This window comes from Podarcis pityusensis, assembly GCF_964106645.2.
Source record: "Podarcis pityusensis genome assembly, chromosome: W".
Lineage (NCBI taxonomy): Eukaryota > Metazoa > Chordata > Lepidosauria > Squamata > Lacertidae > Podarcis > Podarcis pityusensis.
In genome coordinates this window covers 2175052-2187917 of record NC_138045.1, presented here as the reverse complement: position 1 = coordinate 2187917, position 12866 = coordinate 2175052, and the positions used below count along the sequence as shown (strand labels likewise).

General features: G+C 42.1%; 1 protein-coding gene across 2 annotated transcripts in view; it reads left to right on the top strand.

The window, feature by feature from the left end:
• LOC308467711 (putative helicase senataxin) overlaps window positions 1-12866 on the top strand; it is a 228626-nt gene that overhangs the window by 190072 nt on the left and 25688 nt on the right. For both annotated transcript variants that reach the window (XM_080989412.1, XM_080989411.1), the window contains exons 19-22: window positions 2651-2758; window positions 3886-4073; window positions 6255-6347; window positions 7074-7238. In XM_080989412.1, coding sequence (XP_080845538.1) covers window positions 2651-2758; window positions 3886-4073; window positions 6255-6347; window positions 7074-7238 — 554 coding nt within the window. The remainder of the gene's footprint in view (window positions 1-2650; window positions 2759-3885; window positions 4074-6254; window positions 6348-7073; window positions 7239-12866) is intronic.

Sequence of the window (12866 nt, the reverse complement as noted above, 5' to 3'; positions counted from 1 at the left end):
ACCATAGGGTGCACCTAGGTTTTTTTTGGGGGGGGGGATAAAGGGGGAAAAATATTTTCCCCCCCCAGCTCCAAAGAGCAAAGAAGCCAAGACAGCGAGTGGGATCCATCCCACTGGCTGTCTTGGCTTCCTCTTTAGCCACGTGCAACCTCTCCAGCCGGGAGAGGCTGTGCGCGGCTTCGTTTTTAGCCGTGGGGCTGGGGCGGGGGAAGCCCCCAAAACAGGTCCAGGAGCGGCGGCAAGATTGCGCGCAACCTCGCCGCCACTCCTGGAGCTTGCGGGGCTGGGGGCAGGGGAAGCTCGCGCTTCCCCCGACCCCAGCATCCAGAACAGACAGCTATCCGCAAGCCTTCCGAGCGCAGCGGGAGTTCCTGCCGGGCTCCGAAGGCTTGCGGATAGCTGCCTGAAGCCGGGGGAGCGCAGCGGGAGTTGGCACTGCGCTCCCTGGGTTTCAGGCTGCAGGCTGCTATCCGGCTTCAGGCAGCTATCCGCAACACCCGCTGCGCTCCGAAGGCTTGCGGATAGCTGCCTGAAGCCTGGAGAGTGAGAGGGGTCGGTGCGCACCGACCCCTCTCGCTCTCCAGGCTTCAGCGAAAGCCTGCATTCGCTCCATAGGACGCACACACATTTCCCCTTCATTTTTGGAGGGGGAAAAGTGCATCCTATAGAGCGAAAAATACAGTAGATTTCCAAATATGCCCTTGAGCCCAAAAAGGTTGGGGACTCCTTAGGAACATAGGAATGTGCCTTATACTAAATCAGACCATTGCTCCATCTTGCTCAGTATTGTCCACACTGACTTACAGCAGCTCTCCAAGGTTTTAGGCAGGAATCTCTCCCAGCCCTACCTGGAGATGCCAAGGACTGAACCTGGGACCTTCTGCACACAAGACAGCTGCCTTCTGGAGGACATCATGTCAGCTACCCATGAGTAGCCTTAGGCAATCCCCTCTCTGCAAGAACCTTTTACATAATTACAGAAAGCTCTTTGAATGCTTATGGAAAATCGCTACATAAGTACTAAATAACATTAATGTCAGCGAAGCAGCTCCAGTCAAGCTCTAAGCCTGGGAGGCCATGAACCACTTGATCCAACCAGATGATCACCTGCTAATTCACCTGACCAGCCTAACCCTAATAGCATGTCACAGTGGGGAAACCTAAATCCCTGATTGGCACTTGTTCTGTAGTGGTTGGTAACGTGGGCCTGGTGTGTGCATGAAGACGAAAAGAGAGAAAGAGGAGGCAAGCTGCTGTGCTTACTGATTAAATGTATTTTTACTGTTGCTGCTCTATACGTTTCAGAGTACATAACTCCCTTCAGGAGCTTTAAATGCTTACAAATTCCTTAGACCCAGAAACACTCTCTTCTGTAAACCTGAGCTCAGAAAACAGCTCTGAATAATCTGCGAAGCAACCTTTTTTTCTTTCTGCACCTCTACAATGAATCAGGTTTACAGTTTGTTGTTGGGGTTTTTTTGGTTTTGTTTTTTTAAAACTTTAATCAGTAAGCACAGTAGCTTGCCTCCTCTTTCTCTGACCCTGGGCCTAATCACTACATTGAAAGCCTTCCTTTTGCTGTTCATCCAGTCCAAGCATGTTGGTGCTGAGCAGCATGCCCCTCATTGAAAATTCTTCCAGAGGAGTCGTACCCAAAGATACCTGGGGCAGGAAGGGGTGAGCATGGAATTTTATAGAACTATAGTAACAGCTTTATAGAATTATAGGAACAGCTGTAGGCTGCCAAGACACGCTTCTCACCTGACAGCCTGATGCCTAAATTAAGTGTCCGCATTATAAATGTAGGCCATCAGTTGAAAGCACTCGGTCTTCAACCATGCAGGTTCCCAGTTGTACCATTTAGCGAAAGTTGACACCATCCCTAGCCCTGGTCATGAGTGCTTTGCACATTTTGAGGGTGGAAATTTTGACTTCCATGCCTAGGTAACTTAAATCTCAAGTTGAAGAAGCTGCTGCCACCCTTTAAAAACAAAAACAGAAACAGAAAACCCCCCACACACTTCAGAATTCAGTTGCTGTAGTCCAGGGTGGCCAACTCCCAAGAGACTGCGATCTACTCACAGAGTTAAAAACTGGCAGTGATCTACCCCATTTTGGGGGGTGCAGCCAGTGTTCTACTAGTCTTGTTTGCACGCTAACATTAAGATGTGTGGTTTAGCATTATGTGATACAGCTTCAGTTGATGGAACTTGTCGTTCCAACATTTTTGGAAGGCACCAGCTGGGGTGGGAAAGCTGAACTATATCAAAGTAATCATACAGGGAAAGCAAATTGTATTGAAGTTGGAGGCAACCAAATAAACGTTGGAGAGCTAGGAACTTATTTTTTTTAAGCAAGATCCTTGAGTAGCTCCCTGCTATGGATAGGCCCTTGTGGTCTCTTCCAACTCTATGATTCTGTGATTCTATGATTCTATGATTCTATGATTCTATGATTCTATGATTCTATTCTATGATTCTATGGATCGAAAGAAAACTGGATCCAGAGGGTCAGGGGAGGCTATTATGTCAGAATGGATGAGTTGCAGATGTGGTATAGCAGGATTTGATACAAGGCGACTTGTGCGGCGAGATCTTAAGATCTCTCTCGATCTCTCTCATTTAAACTGGTCCCTTTGTCTTTTTAAAAGGCCATGCAGGCTTGTGAGGTTGAAACTATCATCCCACTCATTCATGGCTGCAAAAAGCTGGTCCTGGTTGGAGACCCAAAGCAGCTCCCTCCTACAGTTCAATCTATGGTGAGTATGTCAACAATTAAGGTGTTTTGACTATCCCAGAAAAAAGTTGTAGAGCTGAAAACTGACAGGCTGTTTATAAGCATCTAATGACCCTGCTTTTGGCATAAATGAAGTAAAACATCTATCAGGTCCTTAATGGTGTATGAGCTGCCTACGGTGAAAATGATTCAATTAGTTTATCTGATCAAATTATTTACACAATTCTGTGAGTTTCTGTGAAATCAGCCTGTGTGATTACCATGTTAGTAGACAACATCCCTTTTGGTTAAAAAGAAGTGTATATACCAAGTACTGTTTTTCTGGGAGACACTCCAATGGCTGGTAGGGCAGAGGCAAGAGTAGATAGGGCCAATGCTTTAAGAATGTATTTTTGTATATGTATATCACGGGATATTCCCATAGCAGTAGCCTTTGAGAGACTTTTATTTTTCTCAAGCATCACCATTTCTCTTAGTTCTGATATGCTGCAAAGAGCATAAGGAGAGGGGAGAAGTTCCTGCACCCTCTTACGCTGCCATCTTTCCCACTTTCAAATAAATAAAAGATTGGGTTATTTTGTGGGACTGTTTCCCAAGCCTCTTGGGTAGCCCAGAATAGTTCACTCATTCCTAATCTCTAGTTCAAATACAGGTGAAACTCGGAAAATTAGAATATCGTGGAAAAGTTCATTTATTTCAGTAATTCAACTTAAAAGGTGAAACTAATATATGAGATAGACTCATGACATGCAAAGCGAGATATGTCAAGCCTTTATTTGTTATAATTGTGATGATCATGGCGTACAGCTGATGAAAACCCCAAATTAACAATCTCAGAAAATTAGAATATTAAATGAAATCAGCAAAACAAGGATTGCAAATAGAGCAATATTGGACCTCTGAGACATGAGACCGAGCAATGCAGAAGGGCTGAAGGCTGCTATTGAAGCAGCCTGGTCTTCCATAACACCTCAGCAGTGCCACAGGCTGATAGCATCCATTCCACGCCGCATTGAGGCAGTAATTGATGCAAGTACTGAGTACATATGCATGCTTCTACTTCTCATCTCTTGTTCTTTAATTGTTGCTGCCTGTGCTTAACCCATTCTCTGAAAGTTTTACTCCTCCTCCCCTCCCTTGCTTTGGCAGAAAGCTGAGGATTACGGCTACAGGCAGTCTCTGATGGGCCGACTCTGCAGACACCTGAATGGGCAAATCCAAGAAAAACACAGTGACAGGCTTCCAGTCCTGTGCTTGAGGACTCAGTACAGGATGCACCCAGAGATCTGCCTCTTCCCTTCCAATTACATCTACGACCATGGCCTGAAAACTGACCGGTGTGTAGACATCTTACTAATTTTTTTACCTTGCCTCAAGGCAACAGGCATTTCATGAAAAGGTGACCTAAGTGTAGACATCAGTTCCACATTACCCTGGAATTTTGGCTGGTGGTCAGGGATGGTGGGGGTTGTATTCCAGCAACACCTGGAGGGTCCTGCTTTAGCTCATCATATCTGGTGTGTTTGTGTGAATGAATGTACTTGCTCTGACACTACTGGTGAGTACTTAGTTGAATGAAAATTCTGTGCATGATCATAGGCCTCAAACCTGACTCTTTCCAGCAACCTAATTTGATACTTTAATTTTTTTCTTCCATTCTAACCACTTTCTTGTTCTTTCTTTTTAAATATACTGTATATTAAAAATGATGGTGTTAAAGTCCATCCATGTACAGTTTTTAGTGAACATTCCCTAATAGTTGCTGACAGAAATTTATATGGTGCTTTTGTCCATAAATTGTTCTGTTTAACCTCTTCAGTGTTTATATCCCAATTTAATTCCCACCAGCTTTTTAGATTTTGTTGGGGGCAAAATTGGTTCTCAATAAGTGTTTTGTATAAAAGGGAAATGCTATCTCTTATTACTATATTTTCATATTCTGTTAGTTTACTTGTAGCTTCATTTTTAATCTGTGTATTTGTAAGAAATGATCTCGGCTGATATCCTAACAGCCATGAAATTTGATTATTTTCTAAACGTACTTGCATTTCTGCTATTGTAAGAGGTTGTATAAGCCTCTGGATTTTTCTGTATAAGCCTCTGGATTTTTTGCCCTTCCACTGCTATTCACTGAATATGTTTGTCATGCTGTTTGAATATTCCCCTTCATGTAGAAAACGATGACATCAGGGAGAACAGTTTCTGTCATCCCCCACACCACCTCCCTGACATGCTAGTTTTCTCTATGTGGGGAACATCATGTGAATGATTATGTGACGGATAGTGTTTCCTCCTGCAGTGAAGAATTGAGCAAATAGACCTCAGCACACTGCTTTTTAAAAGCTATTATGATTTCTCTTTTTTTATATATAAATAATTTTTATTAACCGACCAATCAAATCAAATCAAATCACATCACATAAATTCCGAATTACAAAGCCGAATTTTAAATTTTTGTTGAGGGGACCCATATTTCAAGTTTCGAAGGGGTATTCCGATCATCTTCTTGCTACTGTGTTCATATCCAAATCAGTCCAAATAAAGTTCATAATTCTATCCAGTCTTATCTTGCTGTTTCCACATCTCATCTTATTTGTACATTTTTTCTTTTTCTTTATGATCTCTTCTGATAATCTCCTTGAGCAGATAAACACCAATTATATCCTGTGTGGATTTTTCCGTTCGACCAATCCTCATATCGTGATGGTTTCCATATATCATCACTTTCATAAATAACATCGCTCTTTCCATCATTAATCTCAGGATCTGTCGTTTTTTAGTCCCACTGAGGAGTCTCACCCACAGTATAAAAACAGCTCTTTTCCTCCTCCCACACTCAAGTCCTCCGACAGAGCTTACCAATATGGCGACGGTATTTTTAACTGCGTCATTCCAGAGCTCTTAAACTTTCCACACTCTTCTTAAAACATGCTTTCGTTAGAAAAATTATCTCCACACAGACGTAAATCCACAGCTTAAGTCATTAAAGCGGCATTTCTGACTTGTGAGGGGGGGGGTTCTTGTTTTATCACATAGAGGAAAGAAAGAAAGGTTTTTTCCCCCTCCCCCATCAGTCCTTTTGCCATACCGAGTCTTAGCTGTCTTCTCATGATTGATTCTTGTTCCTCCGACTCGTCTTGTTTATCAGAGAACTCTTCAGTTAGCAGTCTTTACTCCCCCTCCTTCCTTGAAATATGTGCATTCGCTTCTTCCTAATTGTTCCTTTTGAAGTTCTTGCAGCTAGCGGCGCGGATCAGAGACGGCGTCCAGGAGCGCCGAGATCCACAGGGGGGCATTCTGCCTAGTGCCCCCATCCCCTCAAATTCGGGGGTGGTATAGGGCATAGCAGGCACGGGCAGCCCCCCCCAATCCTGGGGGGGGGGGGTAGGGAGGCTATTTACTCCCATCCCAGCCTCCTAATTACCCCCTGTGGGTCGGAGAGATGTTATTGTCAGCCATCTTCCGATGCGCCCCTAGTGGCCCCTCAAAAGCTATTATGATTTCTCATTGCATTATAGATGGACAGAAGAGAGCCGATTCTCTTTGGAATGGCCCTTCCTACCGTACCTCCTCTTTGATGTTTTGGATGGCCAGGAAGAACAGGAGAGCAAGTAAGTTTTTCATTTATTTGCTTTGTGAATTTGTAGTCGCACTTTTCAAAGTGGCTAGCAGGAGTAAAATAAAGAAACAAAATTTAAAATCCCACATAAAGCCAACACTGTTTTTTATTAATTACATTTGTTAGCTCCTTTTTACACAAACAAATCTCAAAGCAACTTAACAGATAAAAACAATGAAAACTTAAAACACAATGTGTAATTTCATACATTTCTATCATGTCGCCTGTTTTCTAAAGTAAAAAGTCCCAAATGCTGCCACCTTTCCTCTTAGGGGAGTCACTCCATCCCCCTCATCATCCCCCTCATCAAGCAAGCTTGTTTTCTCCTTCTCTGGAGGGTAGGACTCAAACCAATGGCTTTAGGTTACAATAAAGGAGACTCCAACTATATACCTGGAAGAACTTTATGACAGTAAGAGCTGCTTGACAGTGAAATGGACTCCCTCAGGTGACTGTGGACTCTCCTTCCTTGCAGGATTTTAAGCAGAGGTTGGATGGCCATCTGTCATGAGTGCTTTAGTTGGAATTCCTGCATTGCAGGGGGGTTGGACTAGATTACCCTTGGGGTCCCTTCCAACTCTACAGTTCTTTGAGTGTATGTCCCAAAAGAACCCTAAGAGAGAGAATCTGTGATAACTTTTAAAATGAGGCACACATCCAGATACAAGGCCTTCAGCTCATCCCTTTCTCCCTCCCCTTCTATTTCTTTCTTGTTCAGTTCCTTCATTAATCTCCAGGAAGTTAAGCTGGTAATAGAATTAATGAAGTTAATTAAGAGCAAAAAGAGAGACATCAGCTTTCGCAACATTGGGATCATCACCCCATGCAGTGCTCAGAAAAGAAGGATCCTGAGCCAGCTGGAGAAAGAATTTGGAGAAAATAGGTAAGAATTTCACAAGCCTTGAATGGCATTAAAATCCCTTTAACTGGGCCTCTTGATTCAGCAGAGTGTCAGTCAAGTTACTGGAGGTGAAGTTTACTCTCAATTGAATCATGATTAAGTTGTTGAAATACTGCATTCAGTGTGCAATAGGCCCTCCAGATGCTGCTGGACTTCAGCTCCCATCAGTCCCAGGCAGTATGGCCTGTTGGCAGCGATGATGCGGGATACCGTCCAGCATCATCTGGAGGACCATGGGTTTCTCATTCCTGGTGTACAAAAGCACTGTAAGTATCCCCCCTGTCTGCCTCCAAAAGTGATGTCGCTTGTGAGGCCTTGCATGCTGATGAAGTACATCCCAAGCAAATGAGACTACGCTTGTGCGTAGTCATCCCTTGTTAGCCTTATCTCTCACTTCCCTGAACTTATTATTTAATAAAATAAAAACTTCCCTCTGTTGTTTCCCTGTTGCTAAAATGTGCGGTACATTGTTGGTTCCCTGGGGCAGGGATCTTCCTTATTTGTTGATGGTAGTCGGTAAAGCGTCTGTATACTGATAGCTCAGCACAATATCCCTGTGGGATGTAATCCATTGGTGCAGTCAAATGCAACATTCCTTATTTCCCTAGCGTGGGCACAGGCAGGGGGACATCCAGTCAGGGTAACGTCCTCTTCCACTGGTGTGGAGCATCCCTCCCCTGCATGTGACCTAGGAGATGGGCATCGCTCTGGCTGACTCCATAAAAGTGCCGAGTCATGCAGCCATTTTCTCAGTCTTGTTTGTCTTGCTTCACTTGCTTTCTATTCTCTTGTTTATCTTTTGCTGCCATGCTGCTCTCCTCCATCCATTTTGTTGTCTTAATGTAATTTTGCTGTCTGCTGGCTCTCAGCCAGCAGCACATGAGTTCAGTCTCCATATGAGATGAACTCAGACTCTTTATTGTGTAACTACCAAGTAAAGCCTGCCTTTCAGGGATCAAATGAACTGAAATGTGAGTAAACATTTTGTTACTTTACTCAGAAAGACTCTTGTGTCTTTATTCTTTGAAGAGGGATTAAAGGGGACACCAGGAAAGATAAAGTCACTCAGATTCGGGAAGAGGTAGACTCCACCGTGGCAGCAGGGCCGGGGCGGGAGAGTGCTAGAGTCCTGTCTAGTCAAGTTGCGTGGGATCAAGTCCAATCTGTTACCTCCGAGGATGTGGACAGGCTGCTTAGACAAGTGAAACCAACCACCTGTCTCCTTGACAGCCCATCCTGGCTCATAAAAGCAAGCTGGGAAGTGCTGGGCTGGGAGATGGGTGGTGAATGCTTTCCTCTGTGAGGGAGCCTTCCCAGACCCACTGAAAGAGGCAATTATTAAACCGCTTCTTAAAAAAGCATCTTTGGACCCAGCCCATACGGCCAACTATTGCCCAGTCTCAAAACTTCCATTCTTGGGCAAGGTGATTGAGCGGGTGGCTGTGATAGCATTTCACTCCACCGTCGCTGCATTTGAGATTGTTGTAAATCACATGCCTGTCTGAGAAGACTATGGGAACGGAAGACATCCTTATCTCTCTTTCGTTGTATGTACTTTGGACTGTACTTTCACTTCTTCTGTTCTCTCGGAAAAGAACGGACACCATTATGCTGTAGTCTGTATATAGTGTGTAAATAAATCCCTAGGGCGTTTTCCTCCCCCCCCCCAAATTTTTTTTATTGGTTTTCACAATATTATAAACAAACAAACACAACAAACATAAATCATAGCCTTATTGAAAATTACACTTATTAACTTTGTTAAGTGACTTCCTCGCTTCCCCTTGGTTGAATTTCACTGCATGTCCTTTTAACGGTTTTCCAAATCCCAATTCTTATGAAATTTAACTTCAACATTAACATCCTTAAATCCTCACCTTATGGAATTAAACATATTAATTCATCACTTAACATAAATAAAATCCTAAGCCAATCAAGTATCTGCAAGCTGTTTTCAGTTAATTTAACTTAACAAATTTAACTAGATAATCATTAAATTTAATCCACTCTTCCTGATACTCCTCCTCCTTCTGGTCGCAGACTCTTCCGGTTAGGTTGGCTAGCTCCGAAAAATCCATCATCTTCATCTGCCATTCTTCTATCATTGGTAATTCTTGGGTTTTCCACTTTTTAGCTAACAAATTACGAGCAGCAGTTGTGGCATACAAAAATAATTTAACATCTTTCTTGGGCAATTCCAAACCTGTTATTCCAAGAAGAAAGGCCTCTGGTTTCTTTATAAATGTATATTTCAACATTTTTTTCAATTCATTATAAATCTTTACCCAGAAGTCTTTCGCCTTGGGACAGGTCCACCACATATGATAAAAGGTTCCTTTCTTTTCTTTACATTTCCAACATATATTGTCACAATTATGATATATCTTTGCTAATTTTACAGGAGTCAAATACCATCTATACATCATTTTCATTATATTTTCCTTTAACAGAGTACATGCGGTGAACTTGACCCCTTTCTTCCACAATCTTTCCCAGTCCTCAAACATTATATTATTTTCTTCATCTCTTGCCCAATCTATCACCATAGATTTAACTTGTTCATCTTTTGTGTGCCACTCCAACAATAGCTTGTACATTTTAGATAAATTTTTATCTTTAGTATCCAACAACTCGGTCTCCAACTTAGATTTTTCATAAGCAAAACCATTTTTCTTATCCAATTTATACAATTCGTTGATCTGGTGGTAATGTAACCAGTTTAGCTTATCTTTAACTTGATCAAATGGTTTTAATTTGTAACCTCCTTCTTCTTCTATTAATAAATCATAATATCTCAACCATTTGGTGTCCATATTTAGTTTTTTCTGGGCCTTTGCCTTCATTGGTGAAAGCCATCTGGGCGTCTTTCTTTCTAAGAGTTCTTTATATTTTATACAAACATTATACAACGATTTCCTAATTGCATGGTTTTTAAATGCATTATGGGCCTTTACCTTGTCATACCATAAATATGCATGCCAACCGAACACATTGTTGAATCCCTCCAAATCTAATAGATCTGTGTCTTCTGGTTGCATCCATTCTTTAATCCAGCAAAGTGCAGCAGCTTCAAAATAGATTTTTAAATCTGGTGGGGAAAATCCCCCCCTTTCTTTAGAATCCGTAACTAATTTATATTTAATTCTGGGTTTCCTCCCCTGCCAGATAAATCTAGAGAGTGCTTTCTGCCATTCTTTAAAGCATTTCGCATTATCTATAATTGGGAGGGCTTGAAACAGGAAGAGCATCTTTGGCAGCACATTCATCTTAATCACAGAAATCCGGCCCATTAATGACAATTTTAAATTTGACCATATCTCCAAATCTCTCTTAATTTCATTCCATAATTTCTCATAATTATCTTTGTACAAGTTCAGATTTTTCCCAGACAGGTTCACGCCCAAATATTTAACTTTTTTCACAAAATCTAGGCCCGTTTTTTCTTGTAATAGTTTTCTTTCTTCATTATCCAGATTTTTCTCAATTACTTTGGTCTTGCTCTTGTTTAATTTAAATCCTGCTACCTGACCAAACTCTTGTATCAGCTCCAGTGCTTTGACTGCACTGGAATCTGGATCTTGTAATGTCAGAACTAGATCATCAGCAAAGGCTTTTAATTTATATTGTTTCGAACCTACTGTAATACCTTTGACTTGTTCATCTTTTCTAATCATAGACCTCCAGGACTGAAATAAACAGCAGAGGGGAAAGTGGGCACCCTTGTCTGGTTCCTTTCTCAATTCTAATTTCCTCTGAAACCACATTATTTACAATAATTTTGGCTTTTTGTTCTAGATAGATCGCTTTAATACCATTTAAAAAATCATGACCTATCCCCATACTCTCTAAATTATGTAACATAAAACTCCAAGAAACATTGTCAAAGGCTTTCTCTGCATCAATAAACATTAACATTGCTTTACAACTCTTTCTTGCTTCTAACTTTTCCAAAATAACTACAACATTTCTAATGTTGTCTTTCATATGTCTTCCAGGCAGAAATCCTGCCTGGTCTTTATGAATATACTCAGATAAAACCTTCTTTAGCCTTTTGGCCAGTATGTTTGCAAAAATTTTATAATCCACATTGAGTAGGGAGATTGGTCTGTAGTTTTTAACATTGGATCTATCTTGACCCTGTTTAGGAATCAGAGTAATATAAGCTTGCTTCCAGGTTTCAGGTGCTTTGCCCCCTCCCAAAATCGAATTAGATACTTCTACCAGAGGTTGAATGAGCCAGTCTTTCAATGTCTTATAATATTTCGCTGATAGACCATCAGGTCCTGGTGTCTTGCCAAGTTGCATTGAATTTATTGCCTGTTCCACTTCCTGGTTTGTAATTAAACCTTTTAGTAGATTCTTTTTATCCTCTGGAATCTGTTGCAACCCATTAGTCTTTATAAATTGCTCGATTTTCCCTATATCTTCTTTATCCTTTTTATACAGTTGTTTATAATATTTGTAAAAGCATTTTCTAATGTCTGCAGGGTTCTCTACAGATTTTCCTTCTGCATCAATGTTTGTAATAGTACTTTGTTTTTGTCTCTTCTTTAGTTGCCAGGCTAATAATTTCCCACATTTATTTGCAGATTCAAAATTTCTTTGTCTCATCCTTCTTATCTTCCATTCAATTTCTTGATTTACTAACTGTGAATATTGAACCTGTAGGGCTTTAATTTCTTTTTGGATCTGCAAATTCTTTGGGTTTCCTCTAAGCTTCTTCTCTCTATTGTTTAGTTGTTCCATAATTTTATCTTTTGTCTCATTCTGTGACTTTCTCCTAATTGTGTTTTGTTGTATCAGAAACCCTCTCATTACCGCTTTGCTGGCCTCCCAAATAACCCTTATTTCCGTTCCTTGATTCATATTAAGTTCAAAATAATCCTTTAGGGTTTTTTGGGCCTTATTAACAATTAATGAACTTCTCAACAGATCATCATTCAGTTGCCATCTGAAGAAGCCTCCCCAGGGCGTTTTCCAACAGGTTGCAGAACAACTCCAGGCAAGCCTGGAGGATGCGGACCATTTGGATCCCTTCCATTTGCGATTCAGGCTTCATCATGGGACTGAAACTGCCTTGGTCGTGCTGGTTGATGATCTCCGGCGGGCTAGGGACAGAGGTGAAAGCTGTTTCCTAGTTCTGCTGGATCTCTCAGCGGCCTTTGACACCATCGACCACGACATCCTTCTGGACCGTCTAGAGGGGCTGGGAGCTGGGGGCACTGTTAGACAGTGATTCCTCTCCTTCCTCCTGGGCCGTGTTCAGAAAGTGGAGTTAGGGGATGGATGTTCGGACCCCTGGGCTCTCACTTGTGGGGTGCCTCAGGGTTCCGTCCTCTCCCCCATGTTTTCTAACATCTATCTGAAGCCTCTGGGAGAGATCATCAGGGGGTTTGGGCTATGTGTTCATCAGTATGCGAATGTTACCCAGCTCTACCTCTCTTCCAGATCAGAACCAGTGAAGGCAGTGAAGGTCTTGGGTGAGTGTCTGGAGGTGGTTGCAGGATGGGTGGCGGCTAACAGATTGAGGCTGAATCCTGACAAGACAGAAGTACTGTTTTGGGGGGACAGGGGGCAGGTGGGTGTGGAGGACTGCGTGGTTCTGAAAGG